The following is a 23,502-nucleotide window of genomic DNA, read 5'->3' as shown; positions in this document are numbered from 1 at the left end:
GCTCCTGGCTGGCTCAGTCCGGGGAGCGGGTGGCTCTTGATCTCTGGGGTGGTGAGATCAAGCTCAGTGTTGGGTGTGGAGAGTAGTTAAACAGACAAACAAAAACAAAAAACCAGATGGCCTCCCGTCTTGCATGGTGGCCGTCCCACCGCTCCCAGGATTTAGCGAGAAGTGGAAGCACACGTCCACACAAAGGCGCGCACACAACACTTGTTCCTACCAGTGCCAAATTAAGAACCAACACGAGGGTCCATCAACAGGATGAAGTCGTGCCACGTCCACACTATCTTTCAGTAAGAAAAAGGAGCTAGGTATTCAAACGTACAAGCACTTGCCGAAACCAAACACCGTCGTGCAGTGACAAAAGCCAAGCCAAAAAGTGCACGGGCTGTGTGCTTCCGTTTAGGGAGCACGCTGGAAAAGGCAGCGGACATCTAGAATCCAAGAAAGGAGGTCGGTGGTTCCCTGGACTTGGGGTGGGGGGTGGGGTGCGGGCCGAGGCAGGTCAACTGCAAAGAGGCATGGAGGTGGGAGGTGGGCTTTCTGGGGAGATGAGGAAGTTCATTCTTTTTTTTTTTTAAGACTTTATTTATTAAGGGGGAACCTGGGTAGCTCAGTCGGTTAAGCATCTGCCTTCCACTCAGGTCATGATCTTGGGGTGCTGGGATCGAGCCCCACATTGGGCTCCTTGCTCAATGAGGAGTCTGCTTCTTCCTCTCCTTCTGCTCCTCCCCCTGGCTTGTGCTCGCGCTCTCTCTCTCTCTCTCTCTCTCTCTCTCTCTCTCTCTCTCGCATGCAGAGAGAGAGCATGAGCAGGGGGAGGGGTGGGGGGGGCAGTGGGACAAACGGACTCCGCTCCGCGCTAAGCGCAGACACAAAGCTTGATCCCAGGACCCTGAGACCATGACCTGAGCCAAAGTCAGATGCTCAACCAACTGAGCCACCCAGGCGCCCCGGAAGTTCTGTCTTCATGGTGGTGGTGGTTATATGGGAGAATACGTTTGTCAAAACTCACCAAGCTATCCATTTGAAATGGGTGTGTTTTATTGTATGTAAGTTATACCTCAATAAGGAGCAAAACAAAAAGAATACAGCAACTCTGTATCCATACTAAGAAGAAAATATCTACAAGCCTGTTAAGTGAAAAGAGCAAGGTGTCCAACAGTGGGCCTCATAGGCTGCTATTGATGTGAAGAAAAAGTAGAGACAGGAAACAAGGATTCCTAGTTTCCCATTGCCTTTCTACCTCTTATTCTTTAAACAAATACTTAAGTACTAAGGAATAATAAGTAATAATACTTATTAAGTAATACTATTACTTACATCCCCAAGCCCTGTGCATCGGGGATATAATGGTGAAGAAACAGACAGCTTCCTGTCCCCACGGGGCTTCTGGCCTTGTGCAGGAAGGGAGTGGTTAATTGACAACTTCAACAAGTCAAGGGGTAGCTGGTTAATTGACAAACAGTATCAACTGCTGTGGAGGTGAAGAACAGGCTGTGGGGACAGAGAAAAGGAGCTGGAAGCCTGTTTTAACTAAGGTAGTTAGGGAGGGCTTCTCAGAGGAGGTGACGTTTGAGTGGAGACCTGAAGAAGGGGAAAGAGTTGAGCGTGTCCAGGCAGCAGGAACAGCAAGTGCAAAGGCCCTGGGGTGGGACCAAGCCTAGTGTGTTTGGGGAACAGCAGGGAGGCCGGAGCAGAGGGAATGTAGGGGCGACGAGATCAGTGAGAAATGGGGCAGTGCATAGGTTTATCTTGTAGGTACGTAGGTGTAATGCATTCTAAGTGACATCTCAGGGAAGGTGGGAAAGGAGGAAACATAACTGATCTCTGGCTGAGAGGGGGTCCGGCGAACAGCAAGGAGGGAGAGGAGGGTGGACAGGACCAGGGTGGGGTCATGGAGTGCCTGGCAGAGCGCAGATCCAGGATCTCCTCGTGACTGGCCTTGAGGAGTGGACAGAAGGTGGCCCTGTTATGCGAGAGGGGAAGACGGAGGGCAGAACACATTGGGGGGGGGACAGGAAATGGGGCATTCCATCGAGGATGTGTTAAGCGCAGGACATCCAAAGGGACAGTGCCAGGAGGTGACTGGATGTATGCGGTGGGAGTTCAGAGAGAGGTCACAGCGCAGACACAGATCTGGGAGGCATCACCATGTCGCCAGGTGAAGAAATGAATGAGCTCTAATAGTAACAATAATAATAGCAATTGTGAAGCGCTCACTCTGAGCCAAGCACTGCTCTATGCATTCCATGTATTTTATTTTTTAAGGTTATATTTTTAAGTAATCTCTACCCCCAACGTGGGGCTTGAACTCACAACCCTGGGACCAAGAGTCGCCTGCTCCCTTGACTGAGCCAGCTGGGCGCCTGCGCTCCATATGCATTAATCGAACGCACTCACTATGGTAGGTATTGTTATTATTAAGCCCACTTTAGTGTGAGGGAACTGGGGCACAGAGAGGTAAAGTGACTTGCCCAAGGTTACACAGCCCGGAAGTGGCAGAACTGAGATTTGAATCCTGGCAGCCTGGCCCCCAGATCTGCATCCCTGGGCAGGATGCCTCAGGTTGGGGTCCAGGTTCCTCATACTAGTATCTGACTCCTGGGATGATTCCTCTTATCAGCCATCTGGCCATGGCTCTGCTTTCCTTAAAACCCTTCCAAGTAAGGTCGCACTCACAGGTTCTGGGGATTAGGTTGTGGGCATATCTTTTGGGGGACCACCATTCAACCCACGGCAGACAGGGATCCCTCAGAGGACAGGAACAACATTTGGGGAGGTGGGAGAGCCTGGCTCAGTGGTTCTCAAATTTGACTTTGTGTCAGAATCCTCTAGAAGGCTTGTTAATCGCAGACTGCTGAGCTCCAGACCGTGTTCCCACCCCAAGTTCCTGATTCAGTAGTTCTGGGGTGGGCCGAGAGGTGATGCTGGTCTGGGATCCCACACTGAGAACCACTGTCCTGGTGGTTCAGAGCGTAAGTTAGGCTGCCCGAGCTCAACAGTCCCCACCCTGTCCCCCTGTGTCCTTGGGTGAAGGGCTTTCCTTCTCCAAGCCTTAGTTTCCCATATGTAAGCTGGGGCTAACTCCTCCCCACAGGGCTACCCGCAGTGGCCCACACTCTCCCCTCATTCGTGGTGTCCCGTGTTTTTGCTGGTCCTTGATCTTCCAACTTCCTTTGTGTCTCAGGGCCTTTGCACATGCTGCCCCTGCTGCCTACCCCGCCTTCCACTCCATGCTTGCGTGGCTGCCTTCATCTCCATTCAAATGTCACCTCTTCATAACACACACCCTTCTGGCTTTATTCTACCCAACAATACAGGCTTGTGATTGTTGGCTATACATAAGTATAAATCCCCAGCCAAGGGCAATTTTCCACCCCCCCCCTTGCTATTCCCTACCGTCACACCCCGTTCTTTTTGTCTTGAGCTCAGTATGATTTATAAATACCTATGAGTATGTGGATCTGTTCACTTGGTCATGAACTGTGTCACCCCGTGAGAATGTCAGCATTGCCAGGGCAGGGCTTTGGGCGGGTCTGGGGGGTTTTTTTGTTTGTTGGTCTGTCCCCAGCTCAGGTCTGACAAAGACTGGTTGCTCTGTTTGCCGCGCAGGGAGGACAAGAAGGCCGACCTCAGGCAGGAGGGGAGCCTCTGTCCGGTCGAAAAAGCACGTCCAGGCTGCCCGAGTGTAGCTCCCACGGCTTCCACTGAAAAACCAGTATCACCCCCACCACCCAATCTTACTGGTAGAAAAAGAATGGTGGGGTTCTGGAGGGCAGGCACCTGGGGGCTTTGGGAAACAGATAGTAGGTTTTCCACTGGGGCTGCAGGGGTGAAGAAGCCCAGCCAGGTCAGGAGGGGGGTAGGGGATGGGAGAAAGATAAGCCGGGCTGGGTGCTGCCTTCCCCAAACATAAACCCCGACGGGCCGGTGGAGGAAGCGGTGAGCCAGCTTCATCCTACAGGGGACGACAGAGAGGCAGGGATGAGGTAGGGTAAGAAGGAGGGAAATGGGAGAGCCTTAAAGGAAAAGAGGAAGCGGGGGGGGGGGGGGGGGGGGGGGGAGGATGGTGGGGAGGAAAGCAAAGAAAGAGAAAGACAGAGACTGGGACAAGGTTGACCGGAGGCGGAGAAGGATCTAGAAGGTTAGAGATACCGAGAGGGCATTACCTAGGGCAGAGGGCAGGATGGAGACCAGTGGCAGGTGGGGGAGGAGGCAAGGCGTATGTACACAAGATAAATGTGTCCATGTGCCAAATATAAAATATAGGCAAGATCTCTACTGTGGCATTGTTCAAAACAGCGAACAGCTGCGCGTTTCCCGGCGGTCCATCGACCGGGACTGTTTCCATAAGTCCTGGCTCACAGGCTCCGTGGAAGAATACTCTAGCCACCAACAGGAGTGAGGTGGCTGTTGGCCTACCAGCAAGGAACCACCAGCAAGACACGGTGTTAGGAAGGAAAAGCACGATGTAGAAGGATGTGGACATTATGCGAACATTTGTGCAAAGTGGGACACAATCTGCATATGCATGTAGGTCTTTCCTGGCCCGTGCATACATTTCTGGAAGGAGAAGCCAGAAACTTCTACCAGGGGCTGCCTCTGGGGGAGGGAGGAAGGGAGGTTGATTTTGCAACTTACCCCCTTTGGAATCTTTTGCATTTTGCACCATGGGTTTGGGTTACCGGCTTAAGTACTAAGTGTGATGAAGCGATAGAATAAGGGAGAGAGAGAAATTCAGAGATAAAGGAACAGGGAAGAGAGGGAGGGAGGAAGAAAGGGAGAGAGTTTACCTTTGTTTAACCCAGCGGGGCCCCAGACTTCTGTAGATGCTTCTGGTCTTCTCGGGGAAAGGCCGTGAGCTGTCCCCACCTCCCCACACCACAGGCCAGGACCCCGTGTGCTGTCCCAAATCACTCCCGGCCCCAACACCTCTCAGTCCTGAGTCTTCTTGAACAACTGTCTCTCCTCTGAGCTTCCTTTCTGGGGCCTGGCCCTGGTCAAGTTGACACTTTCCTATTGGGTCCTATGGCCCCGCAGGTGCCTTAGCAAGGGAGGCCTGCCCAGTCCTGGAGGCTGTGGCCTGGTGGGGATGTGCAGAGACTCGTGGGCCCCGTGTGCTTGGGTTCAAATCCCGCCTCTTCCACCTTCTGGCTGTGTGACCTCAGGTTGGTTAGCTATTCCCTTGATTTTGCAGGGCCCACGTGATATTGTTCAGCGTGCTGAGTTGGTTGCCTATCTTTCAGATTCAAGAGCTGTCGTATGAAAATAGGTATTTCTTTTTTTTTTTTAAAGATTTTATTTATTTATTTGAGAGAGAGAGAATGAGAGATAGAGAGCACGAGAGGGAAGAGGGTCAGAGGGAGAAGCAGACTCCCTGCTGAGCAGGGAGCCCGATGTGGGACTCGATCCAGGGACTCCAGGATCATGACCTGAGCCGAAGGCAGTCGCTTAACCAACTGAGCCACCCAGGCGCCCTGAAAATAGGTATTTCTTACGAAGAAAACAACAAAAAAGAAAAATCTGGACATTTGGCATCATGGGGCCAAATTCCCACAAGGCCGCAGTGACCTGAGAAGTGACTACGCTTCAGAGGGGCACATGGGGCACCACTTTCCTGCTCCCCGATGTTTACCCGCCTGGCCCTGGGGCATTGGGGTCTGGGCCTCCTTGGACCGTGTCTGTCCTGTTCAATGTTGCAGCCCGGCGGCCCAGCTCAAGGCCCGCCACAGACACTACCGGGGGACCTGAGACTTTAGGCCTGGTCCTCCCAGGCCATGGGACCCTGGGCAGGTCCTTCCCCTCCGTGGACCTGTTTCTGCATCTCTGAAATGGGGGAAGGCATGAGATGCTCTCCTGGGCCCCTCTTTCTAAGTTCTGGGGCATTGGCAGGAGGTGGGCAGGAGGTTTGAGTCCAGCAGTGACGCAGTGACAAAGTGTGGGGCGGCCCCCTCAGCCATGCTCCTGTTCTCAATTCTGGCTGCACGTTAGAATCACCTGGATAATTTTCATTCAAATACCTGTGACCAGGCCCTAATGCACACGGAAGAGGGTTGCCCTTTGTTTGTACGACAGACCTTCAGCATGACCTTCAAGGCCTTTATTCCTCCCAAACCCCTCTCATGTTCATTTATTCTTCCTCTTTATTCCCTTTCTCTCCTCCTTCTTCCCCACCAGGAGCCGTTCTATTATGTAAATGAGTCTCCTTTTTTTAATCTTGAAAAACGGGTATTTCTGTTTTATGTCCCTAATTTGTAATCGACACACGTGGCCTGGTCTCATAGATCTTGGTTTTACTTTCTCCATCACTGGTCTGGCTCTCCCTTCCCGTGGGCACACTTGGTCCCTGGCTCCCGAGGACTGCATGGGAGTCCTTGGCGTGTGGTCCCTGGGCCTCCCATTCGCTGCCCTAGAGTGGACACCCAGCCCACCTCCAGCTCCCACCCCATAAACACCGCTGCAGTGAACATCCTCGTGCGGGCGCCCACAGGGTCCCATGATTTCCTTGGGAAGGCACCCGGGAGCGGAATTATTGTGAGATGCGTATGTGTGATACCTCATTGGACTAAACCAGACTCAAATTTTTACCAGACTCGTGGTAGAATGACAGCTTGTTGAAATGTGCCTTCCTCCAATTACCAATGAGTTTGAGACCTTGTGCACACCCTGGTTGGTCTTTTGGGTTTTTTTCTTCTGTAAGTTGCCTGTTTATACCCTCTGCCCATTTTTCTATTTGTGTTGCTCTTTTTCTTGTTAAAACAAAGCAAAACAAACAAAACGTGATCCGTGTTAGACTCTGCAAATATTTTTTCCCTTTCTGAAGCCTATTACATTTGCCCATGATGTCTTTCCTTGAACAAAACTTTACATTTTAACATAGTTAATATATTTTTTTTTTTTGACAATTTGTTCCACTGGAGTTTTAAGAAGCCCTTCTTTACTGCTGGTCATCAAGTATTTTCCTCTGTCGCCTTTATAGTTTGTCTGTCAGAGGATGCTTAATCCATCAGAGAAACCTTGTCCAGGGGAACTCAGACAATGTTAAGGTCTCCTATTTAAGCCGTCTGGTTAGTAGCTGCTGGTTAAAAGTGACAGTGGAGGATGTGAAATGTGACTAGGGCCACGAAGGGACTGAAATGCTTCATTTTATCTCGTTAATTTAAAATTAAATAGCCACGTGTGATCGGTGGCTACTGTCCCGGGAAGCACAGATCTAGGGTTCTTTTGTTGTGGTGTTAGGTAGGGATCCCGTTTTCTTTTTCTCCAGAAAAATGAACCAATTTCCCCCAACACTATTAGTAAACAATCTATTTTTCCGTCATTGTTTTGTGGGGCCATCCTTATATATTAAGCTCAACCTGAGTACACTTGGGTCTGCCTCTGGGTTCTCCGGAGAAGCCCGGGGAGTCTAGTGAAGGTGGAGAGTCTAGCAGAGGTGGAGAATCACAATTCTACAGTAACAGACACACAGACACCCAGAATAAAGACTACGTTTCCCAACCTCCCTTGCTGCCGGGTGCAGCCACGTGATGCAGCTCTGGCCAATGAGGCAATGGCACAACCTCTGGGTCTTGTCCTTAAAGGGCCGTGCCGGCCTCTTTCGGTCCTCCTTTGTACCACCTATTTAGCCTGGGGTGTGGCTGGGAATCTGCATTTCCAGCAAGTTCCCAGGGATACTGCTGGTCCGGGAACCACACTTGGAAAAAACCACTGGTCTGACTTGTTTCACTCAACTCATTTTTGGTGTCTGTAAACACTCGTCTGACCTGCGGGCTAATACATGCCCTCCTGGGCCTTCGCAGTTTAGAGCATAGCGTTCCCTGCTGCCGCTGAGGCAACACTCGCTACTTTTGTGTGGGACCACGTCTCGTCTGGTCCGTACCGTCTGGACAAAGCCAGTCCCCAGGGCCACATCGCCGCTGGGGCAGGTGTCTGCTCTTGCTACGCCACACTTGCCCTTCTGAGTGCTCCCTTGTCCCGCCGATGCCCGGCACGGACTCCCTCACCGGCTGGGACCAGTGGGGCCCTGCCTGGAGGAGGCCCTGGAGCGGGGGTGGGTGGGAAGCTGGAAGAACGTTTCTGCTCCCGCTGCCGCAGAGGCACGGGCCGACTTCCGGGAACTTGGTGGTGCCTCTGAGCCCTTTTGTGCCTCTAGCCCTGTTGGCTGCCCCAGCCTTCCCGATACTTTTGGGACCAACCCCCTGTATTCAATCTCCTGTTTGAAACAACTGGAGGGGTTTCACGGATGCCCTGGGAACCCCTTCCAGATGGGCAGGGGCAGCAGGAGGCGGCACGGGGCCTCCGGAAACGCCCTCAAGGCCACCCAAAATAAAGTTTTGGTGGCAGAAGGTGACAATCACGGCAGTCACCATGGGGCCAAATGTTGGCTCCTCCACCATGTAATGACCTGGCAAGGGACCTCCTGTCCCAGAGGGGTCCTTCACCCACAGCGGCACGTCCTGGAGCCCCTCCCCCCCGGGGGGGAGGCCAGGGAGGCGAGGCACTCGGGCTGGGAGTGAGGTGGCTCTGTGCCACCCTGTTCTTCACCGTCCTTAGCTGGCTGTGGAACCATGGGCGTACCAGCCTCCGAAAATGAGTCGGGCTGCCACCGTTTCTCTATTTTCTGGAACAGTTTGTACAAGGTAGGAATTACGTGATACTTCAAAGTCTGGTAGAACTCATTTGTAAAAGCATTCAAGCCCAAAGCTTTTTCTTTGGTGTGTGTGTGGGGGGATGTTACTTTGGTCTTTTCTTGTTTTCTGTTTCTCCTTATACCCATTTTGGCAGAATTCTTCCCAGAGATGTAACAGCTCCACCCAGGCATCCAACACATTCAACATGGCAACAGCTGCTTCCTTGGGGATGTTTAAACCTCTGACTCCCCATCTACAGGGTGCCTGTTCGTGGCCAGCCCCGGGCACAGACGTGGCACTCCAGCCTTGGGGAGCTCAGGGCCTGTGGAGAGGCGTGCCCTGGGGTGGGAGCAGGAGGTATAGCCCAAGCCAGAATCTCCACACGTTTCCTGCCCACAAGCCAGGCTGCGGTCCCTGGGGCCAGTGGTAGTGGGGTTCACTGCTCACGCTCCAGCTCTCCCCAGGGGGGCTACTGCCCCCCCCCCACCTCTCGGGTACTCGGGGAGACACACACAGTCCAAACTCACGCCAACCTGGGGTGGTCAGTGGCCAGAACACAGCGCTGCCCGATGGATGCCAGCCAATTCCTTTCTCCCCTCGTGGAGACCCAGGCTCGGCCCCCCGGGGCCCTGATTTAGAGGGAGGGTTCTGGCCAGTGGAGCATCCCTAAAGCTGGCTGTTCCAGATCCATCCGCCTTAGCCGAGTCCTCAAAAGCCCACCTGCCCAGAGAACGATTTTCTGAACGGCCCATTTACTAACATCAGCTCATCAAGGACCATTCCTATCCACCCAACACGCTCAAGACAGACCACCTTTAAAACAAGATTAGGGCAAATCTCAGATTTGGCAAACTGGGCATCGCAGCACACGGACTCTGGTGGACTGGTGTTTGCAGGCCAGGGGGTGGGCGAGTCTGGATCCGACGTCAGGGGGTCCTTACTGGCTGCTTCGACCTGGGGGCTCCCCACCCTCCCCAGACATGGCCCTTGCCCTAAGATGGGCTGGAATCCTGGGGTTCACCAGGCCGCCCTCTCTGTCGAGTCCCTCCCCACAATCCCACACCAAGATGGCCTGGACGGAGAGGGGCCTCTACACACCACACACACACACATACACACACACAAAACAAGAAAACGTTTTAATTGCAAAACTAACTTGAGGGAAGGGAGGGGAGGAGGGGTGGGGCCGCACCAAGGGGCCGGGAACCTGGTTCTTGGAGCAGTGGTTCTGTCTCTGGTGCCGCCCCGCGGGGCAGAGACCCGTCTGTCCCCAGGTCAGGACAGGGGCCAGAGTGTTATAAAATGACAATATAAATAGACTTCTAGAAAAGAGGAGGCTGTCCAGGTGCAGTAGTCATCTGCAGAGGCTGGGGATGGTCGGGAAGCCCCGACCCCCATCTCCCCAGCCAGCCACAGAAAGGGGACGCAGGACTTGGGAAAAAGGCCACTCTTCAGACATTCATGATCGACCCCCGCAATGGCTCGGGGGGGCCGCGGGGCTGCGCTGTATGTCAGGCAAGGCCTCAGAGACACCCTCTCGCAGGCTGGAGGACAGAGCAGCTGGACCTTCTGCACGGGCGTGCGTGCACACTCACGCACGCATGCACACGCGTGTGCACCCGCGCGCACACACACACACACACACGCCTTTCGTAGTGTTCTCTCCACCCACAACAGCCCCCACTGCAGATGATTTCCAGTGATGAGGGGGCCGCCTGTCCTTCCTGGGAGACAGGAAGACACAGGAAGGGACTGTCCCGGAGGATGGGGAGGCCGGGGACCCTCACTTGCTCCCACAAGTCCCTGTGTTTTTTTTTTTACAAGTCACAAAATCAAACCTGGAGTTCAGTAGTAGGGTCCTGCATGCTCCCCCACCCCCCGCAAGGAGGGTGGTGCCACAGGGAGTGTCTCCCAGGCACGGAGGAGTGGGGGCCGGCCCCCGACTGGCCTGTGGCGGGCAGGGGTGACCCAAGGGGCTCTTTGGTTCAGGGACAGGGCACTGGGCCTCATCTGGTGCGGTTCTGGCGCATGAGGGGCACGATGCTGGCGGGCGGGCCCGCTTTGGCCAGGAACGGGTGCTTCAGCAGCTCAGCCGCCGTGGCCCGCTGGGCAGGGTCACGCACCAGCAGGCGGTCCAGGAAGCCCTTCAGGGAGGGTGACACCTGTCAGGAGGTGGGGGAGAGAGACAGGGAGGTCTGAGTGCCAACTCCAATGCTGACCGGCCACTGGGTCTCAGTTTCCTCCTCCGTTAAATGGGCTGACAGCATTCACTGCCCAGGGAGGGGGCCAGGAGGGCCCAGGTGTCTAGAGTTTGGCCCCAAGGGTAGCAACACATCCAAAGACCCCAAGGGCTCATTTCTTCTCCATTTTAAAGCTGTGCAAGGAGGCAACAGGGGCGGGGCCCTGGAGGCACCCCTCTCTCACCGGGTGATTCATCTACCAGGAAGGCTCCTCTCCCAGGCCTGGCTCTGCTGTGTGTGTTCAGCCAGCTGGCCTAAGCACAACCACTGGGCTCAGGGGGCCCGTGGGGGAGGGGGCCGGGGAGCCCAAAACAGAGGAAGTGTCACCTCCCTCACATCCCCCGCCTGCCGGCCGGGGCCCACCTTATGTAGGTTTTTCAGTCGGGGTGGCAGGTTGTCCCGAATCATCTTCATGGCTTTGAGGGGTGGCTCGTTGAAGTAGGGGGGCTCCCCGTCCACCATCTCAATCACCATCACCCCCAGAGACCAGATGTCCACCTGCAGTGGGGAAGGGCCAGGAGGGCTGAGCTGTGCCCAGACGGGCCAGTGCTGGGGGAAGCCACGGAGGGGTGGCCCCTGGTTCTGCCTTTGCTTCCTTGCTCCTGGAGTCCTCGGGCCCCAAACACCCCCTCTGACACCCAGCTTGCCAGACCCACACGCTCCTCCCCCAGGAGCCCTCTGAGGGGTACTGCCCACGCAGCACCCTCTCTCCCTCGCTCTAGGGAGCATCGAGGGCTCGGTGACCAGTTGTCTCATCTGCATCGCTGGGACACAGTAACTGGTTCATGAGCAGGCACGTGACCTGAGCTGAGCCGGTCAGAGCCAACCCGAAGACTTTAAGGGAAATATCGAGGAAAACCCGTGGCACTCATAGGCAAGGGGACATCCCAGAGTTGCCCGGCCAGCTCTGCCCCGACGAGGGGCAGACCCACACGGACAAAGTCAGGGCTGAGGAGGGACAGAGCACAGGGACGGCTGGGCCCGAAGCCTGTCACCCAGCCCTAACACCATAGTTCTTGGGACCCAGAGCTTTCGTGTTTCGCTGAAGCCATTTGGGTGGGTTTTGTCACATCACCCGGCCGGGCTCATCAGGGATGGACACGTGCATGCGTGCCTACCCCCTCTCCTACAGGACCATCCCCAGTGATCCATCTCCCACGCTGAGCCCCACCCCACCCCCAGCACTCCCGCTGTTCCAGCAGTCACAGTGTAAACCGGTGCCGAAAGTGGGGCAACCAGGCCACCGCTGGCTTACCTCTGGCCCATAGGGGAGGCGAGAGATGAGCTCGGGGGCCATCCAGTAGGGCGTGCCAACCAGTGACTTCCTCCGTGGTACCTCCTTGCTCACCTGGGCACAGAACCCGAAGTCCGACAGCTTCACCTGCAGCGGGGCACGGGCAGTGGGGGTCAGAGGTGCTGCAGGTGGGAGGGGGAGCAGAGGTGTCCAACTCCTCAATTCCCTGGCCTCGGGCGTGCTGGAGCTCCACGCTGCAGCCTAGAGGTCAGAGCCAGACCACTGGGTCGCTCCATCTCCTCCCAGCAGGGGGCCCTCAGGTGCGTCACCTCCCAGAGATCTGCCCTGGGGTCTCTGGGGGAGGTGGCCTGAGTCCTACAGGTTCCAAATGCTGCGCTAGGGGTCGGGGTGGGGCTGGGTGAGACCCCAGCTGGCTCCCAAAGCCTGTGCCCTGGGCCCCTGCATCCCCAAGGGTACGAGAGGTGTGGCCTACTCTACCAACAACCACGTGCCCAGAATCGTGCATTTCCACCTGCTTGGGAGCCACTGGCCCCTTTCCGATTCCTGAGGATACGTACGGATCTTCTCACCCCCAGGAAACATACGCACACGGCATGCACACAATTTCAGGCTCACAGGTGTCCCCCAAACACATCTGTGGACAGCTTTGGGTGTTCACGGACTCCAACTGAGACTCCCAGTGAAAGAGAGCCCACCCCGACCCCTCTCTCTACTGAATGGCTTAACTTCCCTGGGGGAGGACAGGAGAATCACCAACGAGAATTCGGGGACAGTTAAGGACCCCCTCCCACTGAAAATCACGTCCACTCTTGGAATATAAATACACGTTCTGGGCACTGGGAGGCTCATCCATGGGCTTCAGAGTCAGAGCCTCAGTCTGGAAGATGGGAGACATGAACGGGGTCCACGGCCCACCGCCGTGTGCTCAGCTAGCCACAGCTTTTCAGTGGAAGAAGAGCCGAGGCCGGCCACCCAGATGCCTCTGGGCCTCCCTGGGCCCAGCGCTGGGCTACAGCTCCAGGCGTCCTGTGCTGAAGACGGAGCCCCTGCCAGCCAGGGCCCCTCTGTGACTGCGCGCTCAGAGCCCCCCACTGACTGGGCCCGACTCTGGGCTGTTGCCTGAGGAGCAAGCCGCCGAGTGGGGGGGGGGGTCAGGGATAGAGGGGAGCTGGGGAGAGGCAGGGGGAGCCCCAGCCAGCCCGCTCCTCACCCTGCCATCGTGGGTCAGCAGGATGGAGTCGCTCTTGATGTCACGGTGGATGACCCCCTGCGCGTGGAGCACAGACAGGGCCTGCAGCACGGCCAGGCACACGGCGGCAATCTGCTCCTCGTTCATCCTGCGCGGGCTGGGGGTCGGCAACCGGGCCACACGCGGCCCTGCCCTCCCGGCCCTGGGACGCGGCCCCCACCGCAAAGGGTCTGAGGGGACTCCACCCCGCCGTGGGAGAGGTCTGAGGGGATGCGTGGTGACCCCGGAGAGCCTGGGGAGGCAGCGGGCTGGGGGCCCGCCGGGGGCCCCGCCGGTACCTGGTGTGAGTGACGATGTCAGTGAGGGCGCCGCCCTCCAAGAACTCCATGACCACCCAGAGCTCATCCCCGACCAGGTAGCTGTTGTACATCTCCACCACGTTCTCGTGCTGGTAGTCCCGCATGATCACCACCTGGGCACCGGGCTGGGTCAGCACCGCCAGCCCCTGCATCGAACCCAGCCACCAGCCGGCCTCCTGCCTCCCCTCCTGCCCGGGCTTGGGCCCTGCCGTGCCGCAGGCCCCGGCCCACCTGTCACTCCCGCTCACTGGGCTCGTCCTGGACGGCCCTCCCCTGGGCCAAAGCCAGGAGACCCCAAAGGCAGCTTGAAGCCTGATGCCTTCATTGTGTGGGGTGCGCTCCCCACCTTCCCCACCCTGAGCTGGTCTCTGAGCGGCCCTGCTGACCGGGCTGGTGTGGGGAGAGGGGCGTGGAAGAGAACGTCTAAGCACGGGGTTGAGGCCGCGGGACAAGCAGGTACCAGCCAAGGGCAGAACAACAGGCTGGGGGGATGGATTCAGGGGCAAGAAGGCCTGGCGGGGCAAAGCCTGGGGGAGCCGGAACAGGATACTTGCAGGGGTTCCGCTGAAGGGCTCACGGTGCAGCTGGAGCACAGTGAGACTGGGGGGGGCCGGGGGACGGGTTATGGGGACAGCTGGGAGGCCGGGAGGAGGAGGCAGAGTTTAGACCACCTCCAGGCCCGACGGCCCGGGACTCCCGCCCCAGAGTCCGGGGGCTGCTCCCAGCACGCATTCCTCCGGGGAAGGAGCCAGGAGTCTGCCTTTGTAACAAACTCCCTGGCAGACGCCGCCAAGAACCCCAGCCAGAGGCTGGACTCACCCAAGAACCTAGATGGGGGCCAGACCTCAAATGCCCGGCAGAGGCCAGGCCTTTATCCTGGGGACACCAAGGGGTGGGGTAGGGGAACTGCAAGGGTCAGTAAAGCTGGTGGGCGGGGGGGGGGGGGGGCAGAGTGGCAGGCCTGCATGTCCCAAAGAGCCCTTTAGCTGCTGTGTGGGGAATGCCCAGGGGGTACCCAAGAGGGGAAGCAGCCAGGGCAGAGCCGAGCAGGAGAGGATGGGGCTGCACAGCGGCTGCCGGGCCGGGGCGGGGGACAGGGAAGCAGGGGAGGGGCAGGGCTGGGGGAGAGACTCTGGGGGCCAGTTTGGGGTTCGGTGAGTGTAACGGGCCCAGAAGTCACGCGAGGGCGGGGCTGAGAGGGCCTGAAGCTGGGGCTCTGAGGAGGCAGTGGTGGGTACCGGGGTGGGGGGGCGGTGACAGCCCAGGGAAGTATGAGGAGTAAGGAGAGAAGACAGGCCCAAACCCAGCCCTGGGGACCCCAGCGCTGAATGGCCTTCTCCCCTCCTCACCCCTACAGGGCCTGGACCGGCATAGGCCTCAAAACCAGCTGCTGGAGGGCATCAGGGGGAGGGCACGGCAGGGGCCCGCGGCCCACCTCGTTGAAGAGCAGTTCGCGCCTCTGCTGCTTGCGCAGGTCCATCTTCTTGACGGCCACCAGCCTGCCTGAGCTGCGCACTGTGGCGATGCACACGATGCCCGTGGAGCCCTCGCCGATCTTGATGAAGTTGTCCAGGTAGGAGCGAGGGTCGCCGGGGTCCACCACCAGCTGCAAGGCAGCCCGGAACTGCTCGTGCGACACTCGCTGCGGCTCCCGCTGTGGCGAGCGGGGCCCGGGAGGCCCGGGGGCCGGGTGCCCGGCGGGGGCGGGGGCAGCGACGGGGCGGGCCGGAGGAGCCAGCTGGGGCTCAGAGGCATGGGGGCCCAGCACTCCCGGGCTGGGGGGTCCATGGGCTCGGGCGGGAGGCCGGGAGGAGGACTGGGGGACCGCCAGGCCCCCTGCCGAAGGCCCGTTGGGGGCCAGGCTGTGAGACTCCCCCTGCAACAGAAGAGAGAGGCAGCTGTCAGTGGAGGGGTGGTGGGGGGGGGGGGCAGCTCTGCTCCCTGTGCGGGACAGGGGCCCTGGCCATGGGACAGACACATGGTGGTCAGGATGGAGATGGACAGCGGGCTGGGCACAGGCTGGCGCTGGTGGGCAGGGAACAGGGTTGGGGGACGTTTTGGACAAAGGGGCGGTGGAAGGTCCTGGGGCGGGGGGATTGGTTACCTGGGCACCCCGGGCCGGGTGGTCCGTGTCGGCCCTCGGGTACGTGTTAAAGGGCCGACCAGCTGCCGCTTTGGCCCCACCGGCCAGACCGGCGGGTTGGGGGGTGCCGACGTCAGGCCCAGAGAGGGGGCGTTTGTCCCGGGAGGACTCCTGGGGCCCCCCTGAGCCCTCCCTGGAAGACTTGGGCCTCTTCTCTGGCCCCACCCGCCGCCTGTCACCACTTCTGCCACCCGCCTCGCTGTGACCGGCGCCCCGGCCTTGGCTGCCCGCCTTCTCCGGGGCCCCTCTGGCCGAGCTGGCCGGCTCTGCGGGCATCCCGTTTTCCTGGCGGGCACGGGCCGGTGGCGGTGGGCTGTCTCTCCGCAGGGAGTTGGAGCGTGTCACCGACATGTTCTCAAACTCGTCGAGCAGCAGCGTGAGGGCCCCATCCTTGGCACCTTTGCTGCCCCGCACGATGGTCTGGGGTCCAGGGCAATGGCGGGATGGGGGCCGGGAAAGGAAGAGGAGGGCACAGGACCCGTATCCGCCATACAAAGACAGGACAACACAACACACACACAGAGACAAGACAGAGACGGAATGAAGCAATGCCATGGGGTGATGATGGGGCTGGGCAGGTGGGCGCGGCACCAGGGGGGCCCCTGCAGCCCCTCCCACACCCCCGAGAGGTCTGGCGCAGGAAGAAAGCCGAAGGAGTAACCCCCACGGGTCAGGCTGTGGCCCCTGGGCTGGCTGGCCCCTCCCTGAGGAGCACCCCGTCTTTCTCCTATTCTCCAGGCTGGGCACGGCTCTCTGCCCTGTGGGCAGGAGGGGCAGGAGCACAGAGCCCACGCCACCGCATAATCAGCCCTGGAGAGCTGCAAATGACAGGATGCTGGGGCCAGGGTACGGCTCGGACTTCTCTCCCTGCGCCCCACCGGGGCGGTTAACCCCAAACCCAAGCTCTGTTTCCCTGGAAGCCGAGGGTGAAGTATGGGGAGAGTTAGAAAGGCCTGGGCCCGAAGTCCAGGAGCAGCAGTGATAAATGTGAATTCCCACGGGGCCTGGTAGATGTAACGTGTGTCCTGAGTCCACCCAAGCTTTACCTGCCAAGTCCACCACCCTGATCTAAGTCACAGCCACCTCCTCCCTTGAGTACTGAGTCAAGGCCCCCAGGGATTCCCTGGCCCCCTACTCAGCTCCAGGCTCCTACACAGGCTTCCTCTATGCTCCTCCAACATACCAGGCACAACGCCCACCTCAGGACCTTTGCACTGGCTGTTCGCCCTTCCTCGAACATCTTCCCCAAGTATGCCCACAGCTCCTTCCCTCCTCTCCTCTTTCGGGCCTTTGCCCGAACTCAGCTTCTCAGAGGGAAGCTCTCGTTGACCACCCAGAGTTTAAAATGCCAGCCCCTAACACTCCCTAGTCTCCTTCTCTGCCTTCCCTTTCTCTGGAGCACTGGAAACCAGCTGCTGTGAAGCACGTGTAAGCTGACCATCGCCTGCGCCCCGTGCAACGTTCATGAAGGCAGCTGTTGTATTTGCCTGTTCTTCTGCTCTTGCTACATCTCAGCACCCAGAACAGTGTCTGGTATGTATGCAGAGAGTGCTCCAGAAACACTGGCTGAACCGGTGAGGGAGGGAGGCGGGCTGGGAGGAGGCTGCAGGGAGCAGAATATGCACCCCCATCCCTCTGCTCTCACTCACTGGCCTACAGGGACGTGGGCCCAGGGCTGCCACACATCCTCAAGCCAGAACTGCCTCTACTGTGCACAAAACCCACCTCCAGGCCACAGTGCCCCTGTGGGCCTGCCCCGGTCTCCCCGCCCAGCCCCCTTCCTCTCTTGGGCCTGGCTGCCTCCTTGCCCGGGCGCCCAGTGAAGCAAGGGAAACACCTGCTCAGACCCTCGCGCTGGAATAAGAGGCCGAGAAGTCTGGGGGAGGGCCTGGGAAGACCCAGCTAAGGGGAGAGTCCCGGTCAAGGGTGGCAAACACAGGGGCCCCCCAGAGGGGCCCCAAGACAGCGCTAGCCCCTGTGGCACCTTTGTGTGAATCAGGACGAGGTGCCCCCTCCTGGCAGACAGAGCCCTAAGCAGGGCTTACAGCTGGCAAGCCAAGCAGGGGCTAGATTTTCGGGGGTCCCTGGTCCCCTAGTGAGGCCATAGCAGCCCTGGGGCCAGCCGGGGGATGGGACCGAAGCGGGCTGGGCGGGGGCCCAGAGGAGCCAGCGCCCCGTCCCGCGGAGGCTGCCACCCCCTCAGTCCCTGCGGATTAGTCAGCAGAAGCCAGAAATACAGCTTTGGATGTGAAGTCTCTGCTGTTTCGAGCGATGGCAGAGTTCAAAGTATTCAAAAGGCCTGCGTGAGACACACCGACACCTCGGGCGGGCCGCAGATGGAGGCCGTCCTGGTGAGCGGGTGAGCATCGGTGCCCACCGCGCTGATCCTGGAGGGCGGCCTCAGGGGAGGGTGAGTCAGCCGCAGGCCTGCCCCCAGGCGTGGGGCCTGCTGACCGGCACACCCATCGCCAGCCCCAGAACAACCCTGGCTGCGTGCCCCTGGCCCCCGGCCCTTCCGGGTTCCCGCTGCCCTTGGGGTGAAGTCCGGGCTCCCAGGCTGGCTTCCCAGGCTGGGCGGGCTCACGCCCTGCCACCGGGCCAGCCTCCCCGCGCCCTGCCTGGGCGCCGGGACCGTGCAGACGGGTGAGCCTGGGCCGTGGAAACAGACCACGGGTCAAATCCCAAAGCCACCCTTTTGCTCGAGATGGCAGGAAAACCAGCCCCCAACCCAAAAGCCTCCAAGGCTTCCCATGGACTGTTTCCTCCGCTATAAACCCCGCCTCCTCTCCATCTGCCACAAGGACTCCTCCTCCTCAGTCCTCGGGGCTCAGCTCAGGTGTCCCCTCCTCCACAAAGCTGGCCCAGACTCCGGGGGCCTGGTCAGCAGCTCCTCTGGGTGCGCCCAGCCCAGCCCTGACCATGGGGGTCTGTCCCCTTGCTCAAGTACAAGTTTTTGGTACTAGGGACGGGGACACGGAGCCCAGGGAGAGGACGACGACCTGGAGGCTGGGGTGGAAGGCTGCTGCAGGGGTCAAGGTCGGAGTCAGTGTTGAGAGGTATGGGGAGGGACCGGGGGAGGGGGGTGGTGGAGGGGAGAGAGGTCAGCACTGGGGGCGAAGATTAGGGTAGAGGGTTGGGGTGTCTGGCAGTCAGCAAGGAGGTGTTGGCCCCAGGGTCAAGCGTGGGGCTAAGGGCTGGGGGCGCCGCGTGGGGTCGGTGTGGGGCTGGAGAGGCGGTGGTGGGCACCGGCATACCTTGTGGGCCCCGGGCTGGATGGAGGTGATGCAGGCGGGGTCCACGAGGGGCTTGGGCCGGCGAGCCGACTCCTCGATCAGGCTCTGCCACTGGCGGGGCAGCCCCGTGAACTTCTGCTCGTGCTGGTCGAAGCCCGTGTGCACGCGGTGCTCGAAGTTAGAGGGCGCGGAGATCTCAACCCGCTTCTTCTTCTTCCCAAACATGGTGCTGAGGCTCTCGGCACCACGAGGGCGCAGACTTGGGCTCCTATCAGCAGGCCTGCAGGAGTGGGCCGCTCACTAGAACCCGCCCATTTCTCTCGGTTCCTCGGGCCCTGCCCTGGTCCTGTCCCTCCTCGTCTCCTCCTTGGTCTCCTGTCCCCCACAGGCAGCCCGAGGGACCCCGTGAACACCATCCCCTACTCAGAACCCTCAGCCGAGTCCTCCCTGCGGCCCCTCCCCCACAACTCGCCCCTGTCACCTCTCTGCTCGCGTGTCCCCCTCACTCACACTGGTTTTCAAACCTCAGTGCCTTTGCACTGGCTGTTCCCTCCTCGTGGAACACTCTTCCCCAGCATCCACACATGCCTCCCTCCTTCCCTTCCTTCGGGTCTCAGAGTTGTTGGTGAATCCTTTTCCTGACCACCCCAAGTGAAGGAGGTGCACCACGAGCCTTCTGTCACAAAGCTTCAGGGCACGTTTAACTTCTGGAAATTCTGCCGTTCATTCTTGTGTTTACCAGTTGGGTGTCTACAACCCCCCACGCCCCCATCCCTGGACTATCAGCACCAAAGGCCAGGTCTCATCTGCCCCGTGTGCCCGTGTCCTACCCCAGCCCCAGCACGGTGCCTGGCCTGTAGCCCGTGCTCAGTGACCGAGCAACTGTTCAACAACTGCTTCCATAGTCCCTGTCCTGTGCACGGCCCCTGGGAGCCTCGCTGCAACACCCCCACTTTACGGACGGGGACTGAGGCTCCGAGAAGGGAGTTCCTCACCAAGCTCACAGAGCGGGCCAAGTTCCACCGCGTAGCAAATACTAACAGACAAAACAAGCCCCATCTTTAGGGTCTGTGGTCTCCAGGTGGATACTCCGGAGGGTACCAGGCACCGTGTAAATGCTCAATGAAAGCCAGTTTTAAAACCAAAGGGGCCACAGGGGAGCTGCGCTGTGGTCTCACAGGGAGACCAGGGCGGTGAGGGGAAGGGAAGTCAAATGGCCAGAGCACAAATCTCTCTCCGCCACTTACTCTGTGGGACCGGGGTCGAGTGACGTAAACTCTCTCGCCCTCACAGGACTGCTCTGAGGATTAACTGAGTTAACAGGAGCAGAGCAGGGCAGGGTGTGAGGGCCCTTGTCCACGTCTGTGACTCTGATGATCGGGGGTACTCCCAGCAGTGTCTGAGGGAGGGGGGGCCCCAGGTCCCGCGCCCCCGTCCCACATCCGGGCCCCGGAGTCCCACAGACCTGGTTTGATGCTGGCTGTGCTAGAAGTGCCCTCGGGCAGGTGACGTCTCCTCTTGGGGCCTCGAGTGACTCATCTGGAAAATGGGAAGAAAATATTCACGCATGCGTTCATTCGCTAATAACTCACTCCTCTGTGCCCAGCCCTGTGCGGGCTGATGCTCGGGACACAGTGGTGACCGAGATCGCCGACAGCCCAGGGTGGTCGGGGCTGGGGTCAGGGAGGACCAGACCCAGTCTGAGGGATGGGAGGGTGGGGGTCAGGGGAGGCTTCCCAGAAGACAGGCTGTGGGAGCTGAGACCCAGAGGATGAGGGGAAAGGCACCGGGCTGGGATCTTTGTCTGCTTCATGCTGGCTCCCCGGAGCGTGGCATGGTGCCCAACGCAGGGTCGGCCCCAAGCATAGTGAAGTCTTGTGACCTACTGAGGACGCTCTCGAGCGTGTCTGGGATGCTGCCCTCCAGCCCCGGGCTCTCCTCCCGCCCTGTTCCTTTCCAGCGGGAGCGGCTCTGTGAGGTCAGGAGAAGAGGCAGCCACCCCCACCCCAGAGGTAGGACCATCAGTGGGCAGCCATCTAGGAGAACCGGTTTGGCAGCAGAGCCCAGTTGGGAGGGAGTGGGGACCCAGCAGACAACCTGTCTCAACTGGTCGGGGCCTCCTGGGCAGCAGTTGGCCAGAGCCAGGTCTGGCCAGGGCTGCCCCCCAGCAGGTCCAGTTTCCCTGTTGCTCCGGGGCCCCGGGCTGCCCGGATGTGGGGTGTGACAGCCTTGGCCAGGATGGAGGCCCCTTTACCCCTGCCCCTTCTCTGCTCCCTTTAATGTCTTCTTCCCCCATTCCAGCCTGCTGAATGCTGCCCATCCCTCCCACCTCGACTTCCAACCCCGGCCCCCACCCACCCTGCTCTGGCTCCCCAGCCTCTCTGCCCTCAGCCGGCTGCCTTTCTAGCACCGGTCCTCGCCTTGTCCCCACAGCTGGACCGTCCCCCATCCTCCCCACTGTCACCCCAGAGCTTCGCCTCCACCTCCTCGCTGTGTTCCCAGAGGTGCCCCCACCTGGCCCCAGGCCCAGCCTCACCCCTCACCTCGGCCTCCCTCACTCGGCCCTACCCATCCGCCACCCAGCAGCCCACAGCCCGAGGCACCAAGTCACTCCGGGGAGCAGGATGCGCCACGTGACCCCTCACTAAACCCAGGCCGGGGAGGGGCGGGCCCTGCGGTGGGAGGGGCTCAGCACCACGAAGGGGTGGGCGGGAGGCAGCCAGGACCGCCAAAGCCCTCACCCCCGTAAGCCCCAAGCCGCCTCTGCACACTGCAGCCAGCGCCCCGTATGTCCTGCCCCGCGTGCGTGTGACCCTGCAGGGGAAGGGGGTGGAGGGACACACCTCCGGATATTTGCCTGGGGCCACCCCTTCCCGCTGGGCACCGCATGGAGGGAGGGACAAACAGAGGAACTGACCGTGTTTATAGTGAGCAGGCTCCAGCTCCACCCTGGGGCAGCTCCCAGCTCCCCCAAGTCCCCAGGCTCCTGACCTTATGGGGGCCACAGAGGGGAAGGTGGAGGGGCTGCTGCGACAAAGCTGTGTGCCGGAGCGCAGCGGTGGGCGAGGAGGGGGTGGGGGGGGCTCCCCAGCGAGCTTGGAACCTAGGAGTCTGGCTGCTGTGCCCTAGGCCACCTCACCTTCTGTACTTGGGAGCCAAGCCACCTTGGCAGCTCACCATGTGGCCGGGGGCCAAAGGCTTGGCCACCCTGTGCCTCAGTTTCCTCCTCTGTTAAAGAGGATAATGGCAGAATGTGCTTCCTGGGGTTCTGAGCGGCGTCACATCCTGCCCCAACCCCTCCTGGGGCTGAGGGTCCCCACCTCCTATCTGACCTGTCCCAGCCCCCCAAGGGTAGTGGGAGGCAGCAGAGAGTGGGGGTTCCCGTCCTCCTTCAGCAAGACAATCTGCAGGGGCAAAGACGGCCCCCCCCACACGCCAGTCCCCCCACCGAACGTGCCCTTCTGAGGCTCAGCTCTGGTACTGACATCACTACCACCACCACAAAGGACCCCGCAACCCTGCCCAGATGCAGACGCTCAGCTCACGGACTCCCGTGATGACCTGGGGGGAGCACGTTTCTCATTCCCATCTTGCAGATGTGGAAACTGAGGACCACAAAGGTGAAATCTCTTGCTCAGGCTACCAGGCAGAAGATAGCTGGATCCACTACAACGTCGAACTCCTTAAACCTTCTGCTGGCCCCTGAGACCTGTCCCTGCGGCCCATACAATCTGCCTGTCACCTCTGCCCCCTGCTCATTCTGCCCCAGCCACATGGGCCTCCTTGCTGCTCTTCAAACCCTAGACATGTCCCCACCTCAGGGCCTTTGCACCGGCGGTCACCCCACCTGCTGGAACTTCATTCTCACTGATCTGCACCTGGCTCCCTCCCTTCTTCCCTCTACGCTCATCTGTCCTCAAATAGCCCTGCTCCTGTCCTGTCCCCCTCTACGCCTTTCCCTTTGCATCTGTCATCCGCCTTGCTCCCCGCTGTACCCCAATGTGTACAACACGGCCCAGCCCACACTAAGCACTCAAGGAACCTCTGGTGAATGAACTGACTCAGCTGTACCCGCTAGGCTACACCCCTGCTCAGACACCTCTGATTCTGCCGAGGCGGTCCTTGGGAAACTCCAGGAGAGGGTGAAGCAGCAACCTCAGAGAGAACAGTGGCCACCGGCCACCAGCCAGGCCACAGATGCCTCTGAAGTCCAGCGTCTGATCCCACGAACGCAGGCACATTTTGCATCCTCCTCTCAAATGTTCATTGCAATTAAAAAAAAGGCTTTTGAATTATTTGACATGCGCGACAGGCAGTTTCCAGCCTGTCCTTGCCAAAGCTTCCAGGTTTCTAGTCAACCCTGCATTTGCCGGTTCTACCCTCTGAGCTTTCATGGGAAGAAAATGATACCCACCCACCCCACCTCACCCCACCGCTAACTCCCCCC

General features: G+C 59.4%; 1 protein-coding gene across 3 annotated transcripts in view; it reads right to left on the bottom strand.

Moving 5' to 3' along the window:
* Positions 1–9,762: 9,762 nt before the first annotated feature.
* The window catches only part of PAK4 (p21 (RAC1) activated kinase 4), a 43,068-nt gene continuing 29,328 nt past the window's right edge, over positions 9,763–23,502 (bottom strand). For 2 of the 3 annotated variants that reach the window (XM_027620189.2, XM_027620188.2), the window contains 9 exons: positions 20,521–20,594; positions 19,077–19,335; positions 15,784–16,242; positions 15,115–15,555; positions 13,659–13,792; positions 13,342–13,468; positions 12,132–12,257; positions 11,240–11,374; positions 9,763–10,798 (listed from right to left, as the gene is read on the bottom strand). In XM_027620189.2, coding sequence (XP_027475990.1) covers positions 10,643–10,798; positions 11,240–11,374; positions 12,132–12,257; positions 13,342–13,468; positions 13,659–13,792; positions 15,115–15,555; positions 15,784–16,242; positions 19,077–19,280 — 1,782 coding nt within the window. In that variant the 5' untranslated portion in view covers positions 19,281–19,335; positions 20,521–20,594 and the 3' untranslated portion in view covers positions 9,763–10,642. The remainder of the gene's footprint in view (positions 10,799–11,239; positions 11,375–12,131; positions 12,258–13,341; positions 13,469–13,658; positions 13,793–15,114; positions 15,556–15,783; positions 16,243–19,076; positions 19,336–20,520; positions 20,595–23,502) is intronic. The other variant, XM_027620190.2, reaches the window with a different exon arrangement.

This window comes from Zalophus californianus, chromosome 17 (genome assembly GCF_009762305.2).
Source record: "Zalophus californianus isolate mZalCal1 chromosome 17, mZalCal1.pri.v2, whole genome shotgun sequence".
In the NCBI taxonomy this organism is placed as follows: Eukaryota; Metazoa; Chordata; class Mammalia; order Carnivora; family Otariidae; genus Zalophus; species Zalophus californianus.
The sequence above is the reverse complement of the archived record's forward strand: the minus strand, read 5'-3'. Positions and strand labels throughout refer to the sequence as shown.